This window comes from Typopeltis vanoorti, chromosome 24 (genome assembly GCF_054136105.1).
Source record: "Typopeltis vanoorti isolate ZY-2024b chromosome 24, IOZ_Tvanoo_1.0, whole genome shotgun sequence".
NCBI classification, from domain to species: Eukaryota; Metazoa; Arthropoda; class Arachnida; order Uropygi; family Thelyphonidae; genus Typopeltis; species Typopeltis vanoorti.
The window spans coordinates 52,099,690-52,124,922 of record NC_143572.1 but is presented as its reverse complement, the minus strand read 5'-3'; the positions used below and the strand labels follow the sequence as shown (position 1 = coordinate 52,124,922).

At 34.4% G+C, this 25,233-nt stretch overlaps 1 protein-coding gene across 2 annotated transcripts in view; it reads left to right on the top strand.

Moving 5' to 3' along the window:
- The window catches only part of pbl (epithelial cell transforming 2 pebble), a 237,909-nt gene that overhangs the window by 111,847 nt on the left and 100,829 nt on the right, over window positions 1-25,233 (top strand). For both annotated transcript variants that reach the window (XM_090413580.1, XM_090413579.1), the window contains exon 9: window positions 6,907-7,031. In XM_090413580.1, coding sequence (XP_090269706.1) covers window positions 6,907-7,031 — 125 coding nt within the window. The remainder of the gene's footprint in view (window positions 1-6,906; window positions 7,032-25,233) is intronic.

The following is a 25,233-nucleotide window of genomic DNA, read 5'->3' as shown; positions in this document are numbered from 1 at the left end:
AAAAAATTGTTACTTTTCAATAAAATTAAATATGAATAAAGCTTTACAACAAACTTAGGCATTCTTATTTTCCTGAATTTTCATAAACTTTTTTAATGTGATTTTAGGTTTATTTGGTTTTAGAAAATTATGGAACGTATCCCTAATTTTTCAATGTAAGTTAGACCTTTTTTTGTGCGATTTTTTATATGCGGTTGTGGAACATATCTACTGCATAAAAAGAGACCCCACTGTATCTTCATTTTTATTTTAGTTTATCTAGTTACGCCATGTATTCATTCTTTCAATTTTGCTGGAGGTTATTTTCTTTCTTTCTTTCATTTATTTATTATTATTATTTTTATCAGCTGTAATTTCTAACACAACTTGGAGATTTTATATATAAAACAATCTTCAAACTAATAAGTTTGATATTCAGGCTGATTTCTATCTTTTCTATATATATTTATTCCACTAGTTCCTGACTGTTTCCTTGCCTCTCATCTGTTTTCATATTTGATTTGCCATCATCACTAAAGATTATATATAACTAATTACATTTGTTTCATCTTCTATTGACAATGCAGTAATTTTCATTTTTCCCTCTTCTGCATGTTTCCTTTATCATTTTAATGCTAGTTTTCATGCCAAATTTTTCACAGCGGTTATATAATTTGATTAAATACTCTGGAAGACTTGCAGGAAATTTATTTAAAAGGATGACATCTATATAGAGTAAAGAGCTATGCTTGATACCCTTTGTTTAGACATCAGATTTAAGCATCGCCTTACTTTATCATCCACATATATAGTATTTTATATATATATGTTATACCTGATTTAGCATCAAACTATCCTCATGTGCATCCTTCAGTTCCTACTGCCAGTTTACAACTTAAATATAAGTTATTCATATGAAATCATCAAATTAAAAATTAAATCGAAGTTGTATAATTTTATATTTTGGTGAAAGTGAGTTATTCTGTTCTTTAGATAGATTTTTTTTTTTTTTCTGGGCATCTGATTAAAAATGGCAGACATTTTTATTTGGCTAATCCACAGGATTTCTACACTTTGAATGATTTTGAAAATAATCATATTTTATTTCCAGATTGTCTAGTTTTTCAATTTTTTCACCACTATTTCAGTGCTCAGTGTGTTTACTTTCTTGATTTCTTGTTTGCATTTTTACCATCACCAAATTTCTGAATGTATTCAGAGGGTGTAGAGGATATCATGATAGTACTATATGAAAAAGTTACTTCATTATTATCATGTGTTATATTTCTGTCTTCTAAAGCACTATTTACTATATCAATCCATCTATACCTGGATCTTTTTCCTGTCATCCTGATAATTCTTGTTTTGCTAACCTTTCCTGTCCCATTCTTAAGTGGACATACACCTGAGATTAGCTCTGATAACACATTCATGAATGCTAACATGTCAAGTTCTTTTCTAATATCCTTATTTTTAATATGATACTGCCATTAATGCCATCTGTTCACTTAATCTTTCTCAGAACTCTCATATCAGTGGTCACTAGTCATTGATGAAGTGTTTTATTTCTAACCTAGCTCTCAGATTGATAATTTAAAACTGGTTTGAACACTGTCTTGTATACAGCTAGTTTTGAGTTTTTTGACTAATTTCTTTATTCCATATACATTTATTCAGTTGATTTTTTACTACCAACCAGTTTGCTAATTCTGTAATCTATTTCATATTTAATTTGCCATTTTCACTAAAAATTGTTGCTAAATAGCTGGAATATCTTATGGGTTCTATAATGTGATCCACAAAGATGAATAACAGGTGGAGTGATGTGTATCCTTACTTCACTCCAGATTTAATATCAAATCAGCTTCCAAGTTTAACTGCTGACTTATGACTCAAATTTCCTGACTGCATTCATGTTGGGAATTTTCTACCACTGTGTTGACACTGATTGCTTCATTTAGCAATCTTTCAAAGTAATTATTCCAGACATCTAGAATGTGTTTATCTTCAGTTTTCATGTCACCTTTATGATCTCCGATTCCTTTTAGAGTACTCTTTCCTCCATTTTTCAGCTTCTTCAATAGCCTCTAGAATATCTTGCCACCTTCCTGACATTTACTTTCTATGTTCTTATCAAATTCTTCCCATGACTTTTGTTTAGTTAATTTTACACAGTGTTTTGCTTTCTTACATTTTTCTCTGTATTTTCTCAGTCATGCTGATTGTCTTGCCAGGAACTTTCAATACACTTTCTTCTTTTCCTAGCTTGCCCTCTTTAACTTCTTGAGTCCGCTGTGGAGTTTGAATTTTCTGTTCTTGAAGACAACCTCACCACGTGCTCTCTGGCTGAATCATTTTCTTCATGATTTGCTATTGAATCTCCAAGATTTGGTCCTTGTTTTCAAACTCTTTCATTTTTTTCTTGAATAATGTTCATATATTTTAGTCTATATTTTGCTTCCAAAAATTGCATCTTGTGCATTTGTTCAACTCCACGCTATCTATTGTAAGCATGTCATCGGTTTGGTTATCTCATTGCATATATTCTATCTTCTTGGTGTTAAATCTCATTCCAGACTCATAAGCAGGTTTTCCATTTCTGCAAGAGATGTTGGAGTTCATTTTGCAGTGCAGTGCTAAGTATTACATCATCAGCATATAATAGTGTCCAGGGATGTGGCTTCTGAATACCCTTGTTTACAGTGTCCATGTAGAGGATGAAGAGCAGGAGTGAGAGGGCAGATCCTTGGTTAACTCCTACCTTTATTGGGAAGATGTCAGTTTCCTCCTGTGTAGCATACTGTACTGGTGATGTTTTGATATAGCATTTTTATGCATTTCACATAGGCTTCAGGTACATAATGTGTTCTCAATGCTTTCCAGATGAGATTGTGTGGTATGTGGTCAAATGCCTTTTCTAGATCTAAGAAAGTCATGTGCTTGTTTTTCTTCTTTTCCTAAATGTTTCTCCATTAAGAGCCAAATGGCACAGATTGCATCTGTTCCACAATTTTTAATGAATCCACACTGATTTGGTGAAATTTCAACAGTGGCTCTAAGGGGCTCAATGAGTATCCATTCAAAAATCTTCATTATATGGCAAAGTAGCTGAATTGGTCTGTAGTTTGAGCAGTCATCAGTGCGAATAGTTATACATACTGGTTAGCCAGATTGATGGTTTTTCATTTATGATCTTGTTAAATGGCATTGTTAGCCGTTGTGGTCCAAGTAGCTTCCAGATTTCAGCCGGTATATCATCTAGGCTGGTGGCCTTGTTATTTTTCAGTTGATGGACTGCAGTATGTACTACATCATTGCTGACAAGGGGCACAGGTCCAAAGACTGTTGTGGCTGCTTGCAATGGTGGGTGTGTGAACTCTTCATTACTGATCTTATCAAAGTAGTTTCAACACTTAAACAGATCTGATGGTTTACGTTTATCCCCTTTATGGGAGATAGGAAAGATCAGCTGAATTATAAAGTACTATCTCCCATAAAGGGGATAAACGTAAACCATCAGATCTGTTTAAGTTAGGCAAGTGAAGTCAAGTTTCACATGTTTCTTTATAAAGCCGTTCCACGAGGAACCGACTTTTGTGAAGGACTCTTGTCTTTTTCCAATGAACTCTATGTCTAGTGATGATGGCATGTTCTGCAAGTCCAGACTGTTCAGGTTCAAGGTATTGAATATAAGACTGGTGTTCTTCTAGCCGAATAGAAGCAGATATTCCTGTTGTCCGAAATAAGATAATCCACAAGAGCAAGGAATCTGGTAAACACCTGGATAATTAAGATGTGGAAGCTTGTCCTTAGAAGTGAGAAAGGTGGAGATTTTTCTAAACAGTTGAAAGGCAACAAAAATATGCAGTGGTTTTAAAACTTTTGCTATACGTTCACTAATGCCTTGTACATAAGGGATAGGAATGCACGTTATTTCTTCTGTATTTGAAGAGGAAGGCATATTAAAACTACTCAAAGCTCTTTTGATGAAGGAATTCTTATATCCTTCATCAAAAGAGCTTTGAGTAGTTTTAATATGTCTTCCTCTTCAAATATTGCAGTTCTTTCTGTAATAGATCGTCTGAAGAACAAAAGGAGTGGGCACGATGAATCAGTGTTTTAATAGTTCTTTAATACTTCCTCTTCGAATACAGAAGAAATAACGCGCATTCCTATCCCTTATGTACCAGGCATTAGTGAATGCATAGCAAAAATTTAAAACCACTGAATATTTTTGTTATTTTTGTTGCCTTTCGACCGTTCAGAAAAATCTCCACCTTTCTCACTTCTCTTAAGGACAAGCTTCCACATCTTAATTATCTCGGTGTTTACCAGATTCCTTGCTCTTGTGGATTATCTTATTTCGGACAAACAGGAAGATCTACCTCTATTCGGCTAGAAGAACACCAGTCTTACATTCAATACCTTGAATTTGAACAGTCTGGACTTGCAGAATATGCCATCATCACTAGACGTAGAGTTCAATGGAAAAAGATGAGTCCTTCACAAAAGTTGGTTCCTCATGGAACGGCTTTATAAAGAAACGTGAAACTTTACTTCACTTGCCTAACTTAAACAGATATGATGGTTTACGTCTATCTCCTTTATGGTAAATAGTACTTTATAATTTAGCTAATCTTTCCTAACTTTTTATTGTGTGTATATATATATATTTTTTTTTTTTTGTTAGGAAATTTATTGACCTTTTTAGTTATCTTACACTAGCTACTTAGGTGGCACTTTTTGGAATTGTCAGTTATTGTTTAATTTGAGCTTAAAATGCACTGAAGATGCCTGTGACACACAGGCGAAAATAATACTATTAAATAATCTTTTTACGTGAGTTTTTCCGTTATTAATTTTATATTCCATTTTCATCTTTGATGTTCATAAAGTGCCCTAGGTCTTGTGTAGAATGTTGATGCACGCGGGCAATGCGATATATTACCTTCTCACCTTCTGATGTGTCCAGTTGTTCGCATATCTGTTGGTAGTGCTTGGCTTTGGCAGAGGCAACCTTTGCTTTTTGTTACAGATTTTAGGTTTTAGTATCTTTCATAATCAGAGTTTCTTGTCTTTAGCCAGGTCTTATAGGCTTTCTTTTTCAATTTCACAGTTTCTTGGATTTCAGGGTTCCACCACTAGGTGAGCTTGTCAATGAAATGTTGACCAGGTTTTGTGATTCCTAGTGTGGCTGCAGCACTAGTCTTAACATGCTTGGCTAACGTGTTCCAGATGTCATTTGTTGTTGGTTGAAGTCTGTAGTCAGTGCTTCTAGTGAAGTCTTCAGCTGGGTTTCATGTTCTGTTAATTTCCACCATTTTATATGATTTGTCTTTATGGTTGGTCTTATACAATGCTGGTGTAGACTGATATGTGTATCTAGTACTAATAACTGGTGTTGGGTGGTTATGTTGTCTGATGAGATGACTTTGTCAGTTATCCATTTTAGATCATGCTGACAAACCAACCAGTAATCAGTTTGTGTGGCTCTGCCTCCAATGCTATATGTAATTAGGTGCGAAGTTTGAAGGTATTTATTTGCAACTGCTTCAGCACATTCTAGAATGTTAGTATCCTCCTCATTTCACACGCCATATCCTCGCCCACCATGCACATGTTTGAAGCTATCTCTTGTGCAGCCAACGTGTCCGTTTAGATCTCCTCCAATGAATATCTGTTCATTGTCATTAAGTTTGAAGATGTCTTTCAAGGTGATTCTAGAATTCATCCTTTGTCTGTTGTGGGCATCCAGTCTGTGGCGCATACACTAGTATAACTTGTAAACTGTAGGTTCCTATATTGATCTTAATGGAGATCATTCATTTAGAGATCCTTGCTATTTTTGTAATGGAATTACGTAGCCTCTGGCTTACAGTTACTTCAACACCATTTTGCCCAGAGTTTTGTCCAAAGTAGATTAGTTTATGTATCCTTCACCAATGTCTCTAGATTTTGCACCAGCCCATCTTGTCTCTTATATGCAGACAATGTCAATCTCTTTGTTTTTAAAACAGTCAGTGAGCTTGTGGCTGTGACTAATTAATGTGCCAATGTTAATGGTTGCTAGTCCAATATTCTGGTTTTGGGTTTGGACTTGCTTCGCCCACTGGCAGGTAGCCCTAGTATTCTGTTCATATCATTTGGGCGATGATGGTAACGCCCTTGCAGGTTGTGCAAAATGAATTGTCATCAGTACATAGTGATGTGACATGAATTTTGCTCCAGTCAGCTTGTTGCAGGAGTCTGATCCAGGAGGAATGCTGGGATTTTTGCAGGGCCAGGTCATCAGCCTGGCATCCAACCCTCCTCCTTTCTCATCCAGATTTGGGACTTGACATTTGTAGATCAATGAAAAATTTTCAATGGAAAAAGAAAAGCAGCACCAGTGAAATTTAAAAATGCAGATGGAGGATTGGATGCCTACAGCAAAGAGCAGATTCAATTGGACAGCAGAGAGATTTCAAAAGTAGCTTTGACATGGATTCCAGAAGTGAAAAGGCAAAGGGAAGGCATAAATTAACACTTGGCAGAGAAATAAAAGGAAAAAAGAATGGCTGGTTGGGAGAGTTAGTGAGAAGCTGAATTGGTGGCATTGGACAGAGGTGTTTTTACAGGATTAAAGCAAAGTGGAATGAAATTAAGAAAGTTCAGTTAAACAGAACCCTGTTCTGCTTAACTGATTTTTTTTTTCATTCATTTCTTTCATTCCATCTACCTCTGTTCTTTCTTCATTAATTTTCTGAGGATTACAAACTCACTGCATTCAAGAAACATGTCACTGGAGTTCTTAACCACTTGCCTTCCTGTTCCAAAATATTACTGATGTGCTATAGGTTTTACAATCCTATTATGTGTGGAATTAGTTGATAATAATTAATACCATATAAGTGGCTAAAATATCATTCAAATATGCTTGTCTTTTAGGAGGTGAGGTAATAACTGAAGTTACTGATAATGCAGTTACTCATCTTGTCATTGAGGACAACACTGATCCATCTCTTCCTGATGCATCTGCAATACCACCCAGGGCTCATATAGTTAAAGGAGAGGTAAGTTTATATAAAGTAGTTGAAATAATAAAATATCCTTTTACATGTTTAGTTTTGGATATTTATTTTGAAAATGCAATATTAATTGACCTTTTCCAAAAGTTTCAATTGCCTGGCATTCTTTGGAAGTTGGATCTGTACCAGAAAGAAGATAGGGATTCATTCATTCTGAAAGCATTAAAAAAGCAAAGAACTAGTGTGTTTTGCAGTGGAAAGTATTTTGCAATTTGAAATTTTGTTGGATGCATGATTATAAAGGCTATACTTCAAAACTCAGTGTGTAGGTCAGTGGAAGTGGCGCTTTCATCATCCGCACTAGGCCACCTGAAGATAGACTTATAGTTCAAGTCTAGTCGCTGACTGGAGGAACACAGCCTTTTCTAAGCCTTTCTTCAGCTAATTCTTGAGTTAGTCAATCTCTGGCATGGACAAGCTGTTTTTTTCCCTCCCGGAAACTTGGTTTTTTTGTCCTGTAAACTCAAGAAAATTGACCGTAGAACCCACATTATTTCAGACAGTAACATATTCTATTAGGGTTAGGTATCAGGATATGGCAGCACTTGTTTGTTGGTCTCTTCATTAGTGGCCACCTATAATTTGTGATAGAGATGGGCTAGCTATCTCTGATTGGCTACTGGTGGAGAATGAACTCTCCACTTAGTCTCCAAAAAGCTAGATAAGGTTTAAAGGTCCTGCCTACTCCTTATAAGGAATAAAAGGCATTAACTTATTATTTATTATTATTATACTTCAAAACTAGTTTATAAGTCTTTCTTTTAAGTTTGTATAAGTAATTCTTTTGTAAACCACCTTTAAGTAGATAGGCATCTGCTTTCTAGTCAATCATTTGTAGCACTGATGTTAGGGAATGGTTTTAGGTGGCAGATGATTTTTGTTATCTGGTAGGAGATTACCTAGAAATCCTTGATATTCTAGGATTATTTCTTTTACGCAAGGCATTCTCTCTCTCTCTCTCTGTGTTAACTTATGTAATCATTAATACATTCAACTCGCACTGTAGTGAACTTATATAAACCAAAGGAATTTACAAAATAATGAACAGAAATCTTCTGTTCATTGTGCATGATCCTTCCATCCATCACATTCACTCCATAGGTCTACAAACTGCACACCATTCATTCCGCAATGTACCCTTTGATTCATTTGCAGATTGCTCTCCTCATCTTGCCTTTGTCACAGTATGGTTGTAGACATACCATCTTTACTTCCTCGCTCTTCGTTTTTCACTTCTTCCAATAGCTCTTTCATATCTTTCCTCATATAATATTTTTCACTTTTCAAGTCATTAGTGCCAGCCACAAAACAATCAATTTCTTTTAGCTTAACTTTTTTTCATGACAAGTTCACTAATATTATTAATTTTCATACCACTGAAACAATATTTCATCATACTCTAAATACATCTCTTATCATAGAATTATCAAATTTTTTTCTCCTCTCTCTCTCCCTCCCCCCACATACTTAATCATATGTTCCTATTTCTTAACCTTGTACCTCTCTTTTTCTTGTAAGTTCTACCAGTCACTGATGTTTGTCCATTCATTTAGTCTCACGTTTTGTCCTGTGAAAGACGCCACATGTGGTGGTAAGTTGCCAACACTAACATTTTCCCAACTTTTTTCAATATTCTTTGTATCACTATCATCTATTTTATTCAACACAAGCAGTGTTCATTCTATAAACATTTCCTACATGTTTGCTTATCGGTCTTGCTTCCTTCCACAAATCTTCCACCTTTTGCAATGAATTCCGTTAGTGCAACACATCTGCACTAATAGAATCTTGTATATTAACTTTTCCAGCAAAGTCATCTTGGGTGCCGATTGCCGTAGCAAAAAAAAAAAAAAAAAAAAAAAAAAAAAAAAAAAAAAAAAACATTGCTTGAATACAAAAGTGCAAATATTGAAATCTAAACAACACAATCTATCACATACTCATAAAATATATATATATTTACATTAACAAATTAATCTGACATTATTTAAAATATGAAAAAATTATCTTTTTGTACTGTTCTAAGCATGTGACCTGTACAGAACTCGCTCTAGAGATCAATTTTTTGATGAACAAAGAAGTTCATAGGACAGATTATCTCTGAGATCATTTGGATGCTGAAAGATATGCACAGTACACTGATAAGTAGCAATGAGAAGGTTATTATTCCTCTTTATACAGTGACATCTTGATTTGCCATTCACAAATTTGGTTGGCTGAATTTCTTGTGGTTGTGGAATTGGTCAGAGAATCCAGAAGTGAGGCACCAAAATGACTGTACTGTGGAGTACTTCATATCAGGGTAGATTGTTGGTAATGTATGGTTGAGAGATGGAAAAGAGGTGATGGAAGAGTTACTGAATGGTTTTTATTGAGTTGCTTAAAAACTTTTCCAGTACATGACTGAAAAAAAAAGGTCATTCCTGGAAGTTGTGCAAGATTGGAATGTGGTTATCAGTGTTAGGGGGCGATTTTTTTCTGGAAGGCAATGAACAAGTGAAATGGGTTGTAGATTATCAGAAGCAGGCACCCAGTGCTTTAGTGAATGAGCTTGATAGGCATTGTATGAATAATGGGTAAAATGAATCTCCTGGGATGAGATGCATAATAATATATTGCTACTTTTTTTTCCTTTAGAAAAAATGCAGATGATTTGGTCCTTTCTCAGAATGAAGTGTCAAATTTGAGTTGTGAAAAAATACAAGCCTAGTGAAATGTAAATGTATATGTCACAGGGAAATGATGAAAATAGGGATTTTATCAAATCCCTAAGGGATATGATCAATTCACGGAAGATGTTAAAATAACTCTGTGGGGTGATTTCCCTGAAGAAAGTAAGGGATTTGATCAAATCCTTTAACTGTTTTAGTGAAAAGATGAAATAATATTGTTTAGATATTAAAAGTATTTATTTAGTAAACCATGCATTATTAAATGTAGAATAGTTAATACAACAATAGTCATTTAAGCTGATATTTTTAAAAACAAAAAGGATATTTTTAGTGAAATTTTAAACATTTTTCATGGATACAAGCTCCCTTCTGGCATCCGTGCCAGCCAAACATTACGCGAGGAAGGTTGCGCGTATTTTTATTATTGTTTTCTATATTTCGAGTTTTATCAAGTACCTACCGCAGAAAAATGAGTTCAGATATAGAAAAAAATCAAACTCTGACTGAATTTGTATCTGAAGAACAGTTCAATGAAACTGTCAGGACGTTTTTGAACAAGCGGCATGAAAAAGAAAAACCTTTGTGGACTCGCGAAAGGATAGAAGCTGTCACAATCATTGAACAATTTAAATTAGCACCACTACTTAAACTGCAACGGACACATAAACAGTACTATTATGGAAAAAAATATGATGTTATGGAAGTAGGTACTAAAAAATCTTTGATTTTGAAGAGAAAGTCTGAATTCGATCCAATTCTGAAAATAGTACCAACGGAAAATTTTTACCACATACTTCGGGAAACCCATCAGTCAACTGGCCATGGAGGAAGAGATAAAATGCTGTATAGTTTGAAATCGAAATACCTAATACCTACTTCAGTTGTACTGGAGTTTTTAAAGCTGTGCACGGTATGTCAGTCTAAAAAAAAATTTCCAAACAAAGGAATCGTTGTTTGCCCAATTGTATCTAGCGACTTCAATCATCGTGGCCAAGTCGATTTAGTTGACTTACAGTCAACACCAGATAGAAATTACAAATGGCTATTAAACTACCAGGCCCATGCGACGAAATTCAGCTTTCTTCGACCGTTGACTACAAAAAGAGCTGCTGAAGTAGCAATGGAGCTATTAAAAATATTTTTGGAAGTAGGTTGTCCTCATATACTACAAAGCGACAACGGCCGTGAGTTTATGGCTGCTGTCATACAAGAATTAACAGGCCTGTGGCCAACGTGCAAAATTGTAAATGGTAGGCCTAGACATCCAGCTAGTCAAGGATCTGTTGAGAAATCAAATCAAGATGTTGAAGCTATGTTACGTGCTTGGCTAATTGACAATGACACAAAAAATTGGGCTATAGGTTGTTACTTTGTTCAATTCCAAAAGAATTCCTCTTTTCATCGAACCATTAAACGATCACCTTACAAAGCTTTATTTGGAACAGAACCAAAAACAGGACTCCAATCTAGTCATATTTCGAAAGAGTTGCTTGAAAAACTTGTTACTGAAGAGGACTTGGATCTACTTCTTAATCAGCAGGACCATGACATTATTTTAACACTAGAAGACTTACCAGCAGCTTCCTTAGAGAACAACAACAACACTTCAACTTCAAAAGATCCACCAGCATCTGAATTAATTGATTACAATGCTTCAACTTCAAATGATCTATTAATAGTTAAATCAACCAACAATAACACTTCAATGTCACACGATCTACCGGCAGCTGATTTACTCACCAAAAAGGCTATAAATTTAGAGGATCTACCAGAAATTGAATCAATTTCTTTATCAACAATAAGACAACTCAAACCAGTTAACAACTCTGGTTATAAAAGATTGGCTACCTAGAAACGCTCTTCAAATAGCTACTATAATATTTACCGAAACAGTTCCACAGATTAACCTAAGTCTGCGTGAGATTGCAGGAAAATTATCTGTATTTGGAGGTCAAGGATTTAACAAGTGTTCCTGTGAGCAATCCAAATTACAATGTAAAACAAAAGGATGTGCCTGTAAAAAAAAAAAAAAAAAAAAAAAAAAAAAAAAAAAAAAAAAAGTAACGTACTTTGTAACTCGAGATGTCACAAATCAACGTGTTTTAATATAAATGAATAAACATTATTATTTATTAATTACATTCACGAAAAATTTTTAAAATTTCACTAAAAATATCCTTTTTGATTTTTAAAAATATCAGCTTAAGTACATATTTCTTTTGTTAATTAGTTTCGAATAAATAATTTGTATTTCAATGACTATTGTTGTATTGACTATTCTACATTTAATAATGCATGGTTTACTAAATAAATACTTTTAATATCTAAACAATATTATTTCATCTTTTCACTAAAACAGTTAAGGGATTTGATCAAATCCCTTACTTTCTTCAGGGAAATCACCCCACAGAGTTATTTTAACATCTTCCGTGAATTGATCATATCCCTTAGGGATTTGATCAAATCCCTATTTTCATCATTTCCCTGCGACATATATACGTATATAAATTCCTCGAAATCATGGGTCATCTTATACGGCAAGTATAAAAAGGGAAGCGTAATTTCTTGGATGAATATTTGGGTAGTTACAATACATCGTTATATAAAAAAAAATAGGCAGTGTTTATAAACAAATCAAATTAATTTTTTGTTACATAAATTTATTTAAAATATTACAATAGATTTAAAAAAAAACAAATAATTATTAACCTCAATTTTCATGTTTTCTTCATCTGTTGAAAATCATTCTTCAGATTCATTGTTTAAATGATCGTCATGTGGATCCTAGTTCGAATCCGGCAAATTAATTTAATTTTCATCATCATCAGTGTCCCACAGCAGATCATCTTTCCTACCATCTATAAGATTAGAGATACCACACTTTTTAAATGATTTTATTACAGTCTACTTTATTCTATGCTTTGATCACAAAATTGCACAACATATCAAGTGATGCAGCGTGCATATCCACCATTTGTAAATGATTTATCACTAGTCAACATTCATTATTCCACTTTTCTCGCATGTGATCTTTGAATGGTTTGTTCAAGCAGACGTGTAGTGGTTGCAATATAGAAGTTAAACCACCTGATATAACAGCAATTTTTGTGTTATTTTTTTCTAGAAGACTTTTAGTATTTTCAGTTAAATGACTATAAAACATATCCCATACTAATAAATTGTGTTTCTTCATTATACTGCCTAGTCGCTTGTTCCACACATTATTTATTCATAATTTCACACCATTTTCGTTCATCCATCCTTTTTCGTGAAAATGTACAAAAACACCTGAAGGAAATTTTGGCTTAGGTTTAGTTTTATGTTTGAAGATGATCATTGGTTTTAACTTGGTTCCATCACCAAACATGACAACACAACCGTAAACCTTGTTTTTTCATGACCTATACTTCGAACTAGCACACTCTTACTACCTTTAGATTCCATTGTTTTACTGCTTATAATATCTAAGCTCATAGGAGTTTCATCCATATTTCCATTATTTGACAATAGAAATTTGTGCTTGTCTCAACTGAATAATAAATTTATGGAAACTGGTAAGTTTGTGGTCAAGATCTGCTGATAGTTTTTGAGCAATTTTTGTTTTTTGTTGTATTACCAGATTTTGTCTGTTCATAAAACGATTACACCATCCTGAAGTAACTTGAAATCCTATACTTTCATCCAGATTCAATCTTGACCATTTAGTGCATATGCCCTAATCATATATCTTGTAACAAGATAACCATTCTGCCCTTGTTCGAATACCCATTCTGCAACATGATTTTCCGTTGCGGCCATTGGGTGATCCCCATTCTCATCGCACATTTTTTGTTTTGACAGTTTTTTTAAAATATCTTCTTTCTTCCTCCATTCTCTTACCATCGTCTCGGTTATGTCAAACTTTCTTTCAGCAGCAGAGTTATTAGTTTGCTTTGCCATTTCAGTTACCCTTATTTTAAATCGAGCTTTATACTTTCTTTGTTTTGTTGCTGGTTCCACGATTTTAAATAACAATTTTAATAATCCTAAAATTAAAAAAAAAACAAAATTAATAATTAATTAAAATTAGGACTAATCACTTTGAATTAGAGTAATTCGCGTAAATACTAAATCTATTTACAAAATATATAGAATAATCTTAAATAGCAAACTAATGAAATATTCCGAAAACTTTATTTTAGAAGTACAGAATGGATTTAGAAAAGGACGATCATGTATAGACCTGGCCTTTTGCCTAAAATTAATAATAGAGAAAAGAAGAGAATACAATTTAGATACACATTGCATTTATCGACTTTGAAAAAGCATTTAACAAAGTTAAAAGAAACGTATTATTTAACATATTAAAAGAAAGATAAATACAAATAAGATTAAATCACGAGCTATCATATACGAGAAAGATAAACCAAGGGGTCCGACAGGAATGTCCCCTCTCAGCAACTCTTTTTAATATTTACTTAAACGAAATAATAATAAAATGGAATTAAACTTTCTCCTTCAGTGAACTTAAATACTCTCCTTTTTGCCGATGACCAAATAATAATTACAAATTCTGAAGATAACTTACAGAAAGCTATTTTATATCTAAATGAGATAGCCAAAGATTATGGTATGATAATATCAACAGAAAAATCAAAAACTATGGCCCTTAAAGGACAATATCCAGCAAGAACTAAAATAGTAATAGATAACAAGATCTTAGAACAGATGAATTCATTTAACTACCTAGGATGTATGATCACATATGAAAAAGATATAAATGTAAAAATTGCAAATTATTTAAAAATAAAAGGTGTAATTAACTCTATATTTAAACCAAACGTAGTTCAAGAACAAACCAGACTAAAAGTATACAATACATTAGCCCTACCAGTCTTAATGTATGGAAGCAAAATCTGGACAATAAAACAAAAAGATAAACAAAGATTAATAACAGCAGAAATGAAGTTTATGAGAAAAACTGCAAAGTACCCTATTTGATCACAAAAGAAACAAAGAAATTATGAAAGAATTAAATCAAGAACCAGTAATAGAAAAAATTAAAAAATATAAACATAAATGGATGGAACACGTTCAAAGAATGAAAACAGAAAGATTACCGAAACAAGCCTTAAAGTACAAGCCATTAGGAAAAAGAAAACCAGAACGTCCTCTTAAACGATTCACTGATGACTTCTAAGGCCGGAACAGGCCATGCTAGGCCTAAATCCTTGATACGCATGATGATGATGACGACGACTAAATCTATGCTATGCAAAAACAAACGGATATGCATAAATATAAAAAGAACAGATATAACAACAATATTTAACGTTGCATTAATACAAGAAAGAAGAAATTGGGAGGAGGGGTCGTCTTGTATAACCAACATAAGCTTAAAACCTAAAAATAGCCTAAAATTTAGGCTATTTTTAGGCTTGTCTTATACACCAGTCATCTTATACACTGACATATAAGGTAAATATATTAAAGAAAGGCACCTCACAATAGCAGTTATGATTGTGATGAAATTATGGTTGATTTCATAATACATCTGGTTTGTATTATCTACAGGCTTATCCTTTCCTTTATGTTTACACGGTGATCAGAATACATCATGAAAATTATGGAAACAACTACCGTGTTAGAGTAAAACTTTAGCTTAATATAAACCAAAATAAGCACTCGACTTTTCGACCTTCACATTAAGGTCATCATTTTTTTTTTCACCAGAGGTCAGGCCAATAGTTGTAATGGTTGGTCAGTAACTTTAGCATGCCATGTAGATTGTAGTGCAGCTTGTTTCTTTGTATATATGTGTACGCTCCAGATGATGATGATGACCTTAATGTGAATGTCGAGTGTTTATTTTGGTTTATATTAAACTGAAGTTTTACTCTAACATGGTTGTTTCCATAATTTTCATGATGTATCTACAGGCTTAATTGAAGTGTATAAAGGCTGTAGTGAGTAATATTGTGGTTGTTGTGAATATCGTGGGACACTTAACATGTTCTGTTACTATCTGATGATAATTGATATACATCCCAATTATAGCAGTGTAACACAATTCACATGTCATGGCTAATTTCAAATTTACTTTTTCTAAGAGCTAATCAAATTGTATTTGATTAGCTCTTAGACTTCAGGCTTCTAAATCACTTTTTACTCCATGACCCAACTTCTATGGTCTCCAAGTCTTACTTCAATAACACATTGAAGCCATTTTGGCTTCACTGTGTTACTAATTTTTCATATCATTTCCTGTTCAGTTTAAGTGGTGACTATACCATTTTAGATTATCTCTGCTCACATTCTTGAATACTGATAACGGTCTTTTCTTTTCTAATATAGTATCTTCATTCTTAATATGGTTATGTTATTGCTGCTCTGTTCTTTAATTTTCTTCATTAAGTTCATATCCTTATTTTCCACTGTTATTGATTTGAATGCTCTCTTGAATAACTGTTAGCTTTATATCTTGGCTGATTTTTTCCTCTCTTTTCTTTCATATACATTTTATTCAGCTTGCTTACATTGTTTCAGTCTTGCTTATTTCCTGTATTTTCCGTATTTAATTTGACTTTGTCACTAAAAATTATTATTATTATGTGACACCTCCAAGGAGTTCAAAGACTCATTGAGGGAGGGTACCCACTCTACAACTCTCCATCTCAATCCAACTACAGCAAACTGCATCATCTACACCAATGGCATCTACTGTCCACCACCACTAATATTTTCACAGACAATCACAAACATCCATGCCAATGGTGGGATTCAAACCCGCAACCTTTTGGCTATAGAACAGATACTCTAACCACTCAGCCAACCTGGCCATCTATAGCTGAAAAATTATACTGGTATCCCTCGTTATACGCGATCTCACTTTGCGCGTTTTCGGTATAATGTGAAATTAAAAAGTTAATTTAAAAAATCGCAACTGGTAGCAATTTCACAGTCAACCTGTGCATGGTCATGTGACTTTGTGCATATTGCTTTGACAAGTCGGCATCGTGCTGCATGTCAGTCTCACAGAAGGTGTAGAACTAGTAAGCTCCATTGTTGGAGTCTTCTGCAACGCAAACATTATGGAAAAAAGAGGCAATTGTGATAAAAATATTTTGAAGACTAAAAAACAGAGAAAAGTTAACACTGGAGGAAAAATTACTCAACATAGGCCTATAATGTTTCAATTCAACCCAGCTATTATGCCTAACACAATCTTACAGACGATTTAATTTCCAAAAAGCTAATTGGAAGACTTCATGGAAGATCTCGACTGCCCCATAGAACAAGTCCCTCCAAACCCTCAAGAGTATCCTGAATTCATAAAAATACTGAGGAAAATCTCTACCAAACACATCATTTCCTGAGGATGCTGCACAAACTACATTTCAGGCCTTTCCAGTGACATACAAGCCCAGCATGCTGATTACTTATAACTTTATAACACCAACCCCTTCTCAGAAGAGACTATTCAAGCAGGATAAAAATTATGCTCCAAGATGCAGAGGAAAGGTTTTCCTCATGGAAAAAAGAAATAGAAACCCATGATGACCCTGAGGATTTGGAGATGCTTGTGGAGCAGGAGCTGTAGATGCAGAAGATGAAGCTGGAGAAGGTGTGGCAGCATTCCCTGGACGAGGGAGAGGTGGCTGTTTTAGAAGATTCTCTGTAAAACAAAAATAAATTTTTAACTTAAACAAAAAAAATATCATAACAGATGAACATTTTGTACACTTCAGTGCAATAACACAAAGAGAAGTTATAAAGAGGTATGAATGTAATGAGTGCACAGTCAACATAGTCAGAGCTACAGGAATTTCAGAATCAACTTTAAGAACAATAAGAAATCAAGCGGAGAAAATAAAAGAAAGTTGTAAAAGTGCGATGAGAATGTCGACAACTAAGATAACACAGATAAGGGCACCGATTATGGAGAAATTGGAAAGGATGTTCGCCCCATGGATTGACCATGAAAATCAACGTATTGTTCCGTTATCCACCTTGATCCTGGCTAAAGCGAAAAGTTTGATTTGAATGCTATAGATCATGAGCCTAAAGTGCAATCTTTTGCTCCAAGTGCTGGGTGGTTTGAATATTTCAAGGTGTGACATGGATTACATAATCTCAAGCTGACTGGCGAGGCTGCGGGAGCTGATGTTGCTGCTGAGAACTTTCCAGGAAAATTTTTAAGTGTAATTTAGAAACCTTGAAAAAACCCTGATTGATTCAGTTGGAGAAGCATGTGGTGAAGTTGTCCGCAAGGATAGAAAAATGAAAACACCATGGTGGTGGACACAGGAAGTTAAAGAGGCAGTGAAATAAAGGAAGAAAGCATATCAAAAATTCCTGGCAAATAAGTCAGCTTGTGCTCTTAGAGAATATAGAGACAAATGCAAGAATGCTAAACACTGTGTAAAACTAGCTAAACAAAAGTCATGGGAGGAATTTGGCAAGAACAAAATAAATATCAAGAAGGTGGCAAAATATTCTGGAGGGTGTTGAAGAAGCTTAGGAATGGAAGAAAGAGTGCTGTAAAAGAAGTTAGAGATGATGAAGATGACATGAAAACAGGTGAAAAAGATATCCTTGAAGTATGGAGTAACCACTTTGAAAATTGCTAAATGAAACGAGCAGTGATGACAGCACAGTGATAAAAAAAAAAAAAAAAAAAAAAAAACACTGACCAGGCATGCAGTTAGGAATACATATCCATACTCGAAGTTGAAAAAGCCATCAAAGGCTTGAAATGTGGAAAGGCAGCAGGAGTAGATGATATTCAACCAGAAATGCTGAAGTATGGTGGTATAAAAGTCTTACAGTGGCTTCACTGCATAGTTCAGAAAGCCTGGACAGAGGGACGAATTCCAGATGATTGGAGTAGAGCTCTCTTAGTACCCATATATAAAAAGGGAAATAAAACTGAATGTGAGAATTACAGAGGTATATCCATACTGAGTGTTCCTGGTAAGATATATTGCAAGTATATTTGAGAAAGGGTTGAGAGAAGAATTGTGGAAGAAAAGCTTGGTGAGGAACAAGCTGGATTCAGGACAAATAGAGGCTGTCAGGATCAGATCTTCACTTTATGACAAATAGTGGAGAAATCAATGGAATATAACAAAGATCTGTATTTAAGTTTTGTCGATTTGGAAAAGGCATATGACAAGGTGCCAAGAGAGAAGCTATTCAATACGCTACAGTTATATAGTGTCAGTGGGGCATTATAACAAGCAATACTTAGTCTTTATTTGAGTTGTAAGTCAGCAGTTACAATTGAAGGAAGTACAGGAAGATGGTTTAATGTTAAATCTAGTGTGAGACAAGGATGTACATTATCCCCTCTGTTATTCATTATCTATATGGATCACATTATGAAGGAAATTGGTAATAAACATGATATCAAAATTGGAGATGTTAATGTATGCTCTTTGCTTTATGCTGACGATGTTATATTTCTGAATAAATCCGCTGCAAGTTTGCAAGATTCCCTGATGACATTGAATAACTATTGTAATAGATATGGTATGATGGTCAGCATTAAAAAGACAAAGAAATTGAAAATAGGCAGAATTGTTGAAAATGTCAACCGTGTTGTGAACGGAGAACCTGTGGAACAAGTAAAACAATTCAGCTACTTAGGCACAATTTTTACTGAAGATGGCAAATTAAAAATCGAAATAGACAACGGAATCAACAAAGCTGGTATGGTATGGTAGTAAGTTAATTGAATAAATTCATATGGAATAAGAGAGAAATTAGTCAGAACACTAAATTAGCTGTATACAAGACAGTGTTCAAGCCAGTTTTAACTTGATCTGAGAGCTGGGTCAGAAGTAAAACACTTGACCAAAGACTAGAGACTGCAGATATGATAGTCCTGAGAAAGATTAGAGGTAGTGAACAGATGGCATTAATGGTAATATCATATTAAAAATGATTATATTAGGAAAGAACTTGACATTGTCAGCATCCAGGAATGCATTCACAGAGCTAATCTCAGGTGGTATGGTCACTTAAACAGAATGGGTGAGGAATGATTAGCAGAACAAGTGTTCTCTGCCAAGTTGGCAGGAAAACTACCCAGAGGAAGACCAAGATATACGTGGATTGATGCGGTACAAAGTGCCTTAGATGATAGAAATATAAGATCTGGTAATGTTGGAGTCTTGACAAGTAACAGACTGATTTGGAAGAAAATTGTAGATAGGAAGTTAGTAATGATGTAAATTTTTCATGTAGTACTATCATATCCAGTACACCCCTTGAGGGTACATGGCAGGAATTTGATGATGATGAAACTTCCCACCATACCAGCTTTGCTGATTCTGTTGTCTATTTCTATATTTAATTTACCATTTTCAGTAAAAATCGTGCCTAAATAGCTGAAATGTTTTACTTATTCCACAGGTTATCCATTCACAACACATTTTCAATGATTCTGCCTATTTTCATTGTCTTTGTCTTTTTATTGCTGACCTTCATACCATATCTACACAACAGCTATTCAATTTAGTCAGAGAATCTTGCAGACTTGTAGCGGATTTATTTAGAAGTATAACATCATCCGTATAAAGCAAAGAGCTGACATTAACATCTCCAATTTTGATATCTTGTTTAATACCACTTTCCTTCATAATGTGATCCATATAGACAATGAATAACAGAGCAGAAACGTACATCCTTGTCTCACACCAGATTTAACATTAAACCATCTTCCTGTACTTCCTTCAATTCTCACTGCTGACTTACAACTCAAATAAAGACTAAGTATTGCTTGATATAATGCCCCATTGACACCATATAACTGCAACGTATTGAATAGCTTCTCTCTTGGCACCTTATCATATGCCTTTTCCAAATCGACAAAACTTAAATACAGATCTTTGTTATATTCCCATGCTTTCTCGACTATTTGTCGTAAAGTGAAGATCTGATCCTGACAGCCTCTATTTGGCCTGAATCCAGCCTGTTCTTCACCAAGCTTTTCTTCCACAATTCTTCTCAACCGTTTCTCAAGTATACTTACATAGATCTTGCCAGGAACACTCAGTAGGGAAATACCTCTGTAATTCTCACATTTAGTTTTATTTCCCTTTTTATATATGGGTACTATGAGAGCTCTACTCCAATCATCAGGAATTCGTCCCTCTGTCCAGGCTTTCTGAACTATGCAGTGCAGCCACTGTAAGACTCTTATACCACCATACTTCAGCATTTCTGGTTGAATATCATCTACTCCTGCTGCCTTTTCACATTTCAAGCCTTTGATGGCTTTTTCTACTTCAAGTATGGATATGTATTCCTGCCTGCATGCCTGGTCAGTGTTTTTTACCACTGTGCTGTCATCACTGCTTGTTTCATTTAGCAGTTTTTCAAAGTAATTACTCCATCTTTTTCTCCAGTTTTCATGTCACCTTTATCATCTCTAACTCCTTTTACAGCACTCTTTCCTCCATTTCTAATCTTTTAAAACCTCCAGAATATTTTGCCACCTTCTTGATATTTCTTTTCTATATTCTTGCCAAAGTCCTTCCGTGACTTTTGTTTAGCTAGTTTTACAGTGTTTAGCATTCTTGCATTTGTCTCTATATTCTCTAAGAGCACAATTTGACATTAACTTTTGATATCCTTTCTTCTTTTCCTTCACTGCCTCTTTTACTTCCTGTGTCCACCAGGGAGTTCTGAATATTTTATCCTTGCAGACAACCTCACCACATGCCTCTCTTGCAGAATCAATCAATGTTTTCTTCAGAGTTTGCCACTGAATCTCCAAGGTTTGATTACTGTTCTCAAACTCTTTCATTTTATCTTCAATAATCTTTGTGTATTTTAGTCTACAGTTCACATCTAAGAGCTGCTCAACTTTTATTTGCTTTAAAACTTTCTTGCATGTTATTCTTTTCAATATGAAATTCAATTTTATCCTGCTCAAGACTAAATAGTGGTCACTTCCAATTTCAAATCCTCTGTACACTCTGGTGTCCTGCACCAGGGAGAAAACATCACTATCATCAATAACATAGTCAATGAGACTTATTCTCATTGACTATTCCTCTTCTCTCCATGTGAATTTGTGCATATTTTTATGTTGGAACATGGTGTTAGTAATAACCAGTCCATGTCCTGAGTAGAAATCCAACAGATATTTGACATTATTATTAGCTTTTATTTTTTCTCCAAATTTTCCCAAAATATTTTTGTATGTCTCACAATCATTTCCTACTCTGCTATTTAGATCCCGAACAAGGACCGACTTTTCCTTTTTCATTGTGTCAGTTGCTTTTTCTAAAGCCTCAAAAAATTCCTCCACTTCTACCTTAGTAGAACCTTCTATGGGTCCATAGGCACAAATAAGTCTCATTGTCCACTTCCCCATTCTGATATTTGCCCACATTACTCTACTTGAGACTGACTGCCATTCAAGAAGATTAGCTTCGTATTTTGTGTTGAATACTATGGCTACTCCTTCTTTTCCTTGAATGTCATTGCCTGAATATAACATTTTGTATTTATTGCTCAGAAAGATCTCACCAGTTTTGGTCTTTTTTGTTTTAGTCACCCCTATTATAACGATCTGGTACTTATCTAATTCCTCAGCTAGCTCCATTTCTTTGCCATTCAGGCTTCTTACGTTGATAGTACCGATCTTTAACTGTGGTGATGTTGAGTTGGGGTTTGTTTTCAGATTTGTTCCAGTAGCTGACTTTTCGCTGTTCGCCCTGGTTCCCTGGTGAAAACAACAGGGGTTTTTTAACCTGGCGACGCCCCAGCCGGCATGAAATTTTGTCATGTTGTACCATCATTTTTTATTTTGGTTTAACCTATAAGAATACAATTTGGTCGGCTAAATCCCAAATTGCCAGCCCATCCTCGTTCGTTCGGTATCCAAGTAGATACCCAACAGGGTGCACCACGAGAAGGTGAGGATTGGACATTAGGTCAGAAGCCCTGGTAGGTTCTCTGCATTCCTTTAAAGGCTATATGGAGGTCTCCTCTCAGTTATACAGCTTTGACTCTTAAGCACCCCTCTTTTTGTTTTCATGGTTTGTTTTTTTTACTGATGATTTTCATAACAAATATGTGGTATCATCTACTTTCTGATGTATATCCTCAGGATATGTACAGGATATTAGGACAGTACTACATGAAAAGTTTGCATTGTCACACAATTTTTATTGACAATTTTCCTTCAAATTAATTTGTCTGTTAGGACTCCAACATCATCTTATATTTTGGTCTTCTGAGTCACTTCTTATTGGATCAATTCATCTAGCTTTTGGTCTTCCTCTGTGTTCTTTTCCTGCCATCCTGACAGCACGAAAAAAAGAAAAAACTTATTGCTGACTTTTCCTTTCCAGTTCTGGTTGTAACCATACAATCCTAGAGTAGCTCTGCCTGCATGTTCCTAAATGCTAACAGTATCAAGTTCCTTCCTGATATCCTCATTTTTAATATGGTCTTGCCATTGACGCCATCTGTTCACTTTCACTCCTAATTTTTTGAGAACTGATATCTTCTATGGTCTCCAGTCTTGGATCAAATGTTTTATTTCTACACCTGCTCTTAGATCCATAAATTAAAATTTATTTGAATGTAGTCTTGTATACAGCTGGTTTTTTGACTAATTTTTTTCTCATTCCATATCAATTTATTTGGTTGATTTCTTACCCTACCAGCCTTGCTAAATCTGTTGTCTGTTTTCATTGTAAAATGTGTGTAAATAGCTGAAATGTTTTACTTCTTGCACTGATAAGTAGTTTCTTCATTCAGGATGCAATTGATGTTTATAGAATTCCTTCCTATTTTAGTAGTTACTCTGGCTTTTCATTAATTTTCATAACAGATTTATTACAGTTGTTATAGTTAGTTATTTAAGATGTGAATGTCGAAATGCAGACTTCTTCTGGATTTGTTTAGGAGTCCATCTTCTGTATAAAGTATCAAGCTGAGTTGAATATATTTCTAATTTTAATATCAGTCCCAATCCAACTTTCCTGCATAATGCAATTATATAAATGATGAATAACAAAGAAGATAATGTTGCCCTTATCTCACACTTGATTTTACATCAGTTCATGTTACTGACTTACAACTCAAATATAGACCATTGTATTGCTTGATGTAATGTACTGTTTACACTACATAATTATAGCATTTTGAAAAGCTTTTCTCTTTGCATTTTGTCATGTATTCCTTTCTCATGTTTACAAACTCAAATATGGATTGTTTACTTCTAAATAAATCCAGTACAATTTGCAAGATTCACTGACTAAATTGATTAACTGTTGTAATAAATTTGGTATGAAAATTAGATAAAAAGACAAATATAATGAAAATAGGTAGAAACACTGAAAACATCAACTGCATCCTGAATGGAGAACCAGAACAAGTAAAACATTTCAGCTATTTAGGCACAATTTTTAGTGAAGATGGCAAATTTAATATGGAAATAGACAATAGAATTAACAAAGCTGGTATAGCAGGAAGTCAACTGAATAAATTTATATGGAATAACAGAAATTAGTCAAAACGCTAAATTTAGCTGTATACAAGATGGTGTGCAAACCAATTTTAACTTGTGGATCTGAGAGCTGGGTAAGAAATAAAACACTTAGTATTCTGAAGATTAGGAGAGTGAACAGATGGCATCAATGGCAATATCATATTAAAAATGAAAATATTAGGAAAGAACTTGACATTGCTAGCATTCAGAAATGTGTTAGTCGAGCTGATCTCAGTTATGTCACCTTAATGCATTAGCAAGTTTTCTTTAGGGTACCAGGATAAAGAGTAAGACCAAGATGTAGGTGGATTAATACAGTAAAAAAGTGACTTAAAAGACAGAAATATAAGATCTGATGATGTTGGAGTCTTGACAAGTAACAGATTAATTTGGAGGAAAATTGTTGATCTGAAGTTAGTAATGATATAACTTTCTCATCTAGGGATGTACATGATATCATAATATCATGTACATCCCTTGAAAGTATATATCAGGAATTTGAATGAAGATGAATCTAGCTACTTCACCAAGCTTCCCTTTCACAGTCTTTCTTAGCCATTTCTGAAGTATACTTGCTTAAATCTTACCAGGAACACTTAGTTTTATTTGTTTCGTATCCAAACACAAGTGGTACAGTAGTAAGTAAGTAATTGGTACAACATTATTTACAACAAATTAGGATACATTACAAATGAGAACAGCGTAAATTTAGTAGCTAAATTATACAGGGAATAATAAGTAAAATATGAAGGAAAAAGAAACTATACATAATATAACTATACTATAACTATATATAATAACAATACATAATGGTGGGTGTCCTCCTGCAACGAGTCTTTGGACTCCTTGGAGGTGTCACGAATAATAATAATAATAATAAGTTATATACAGTTAATATGGTCAGTTCCTCCAGAATCTTGTGCAATCAACTGCTCTTTCTGTACTGGATATAAGGTCCTCTTTTGTGCAAGGCTATTAAAGAATGGGACAAGAAAGGTGTTCCATGGACTGGGTTGTCCCACAC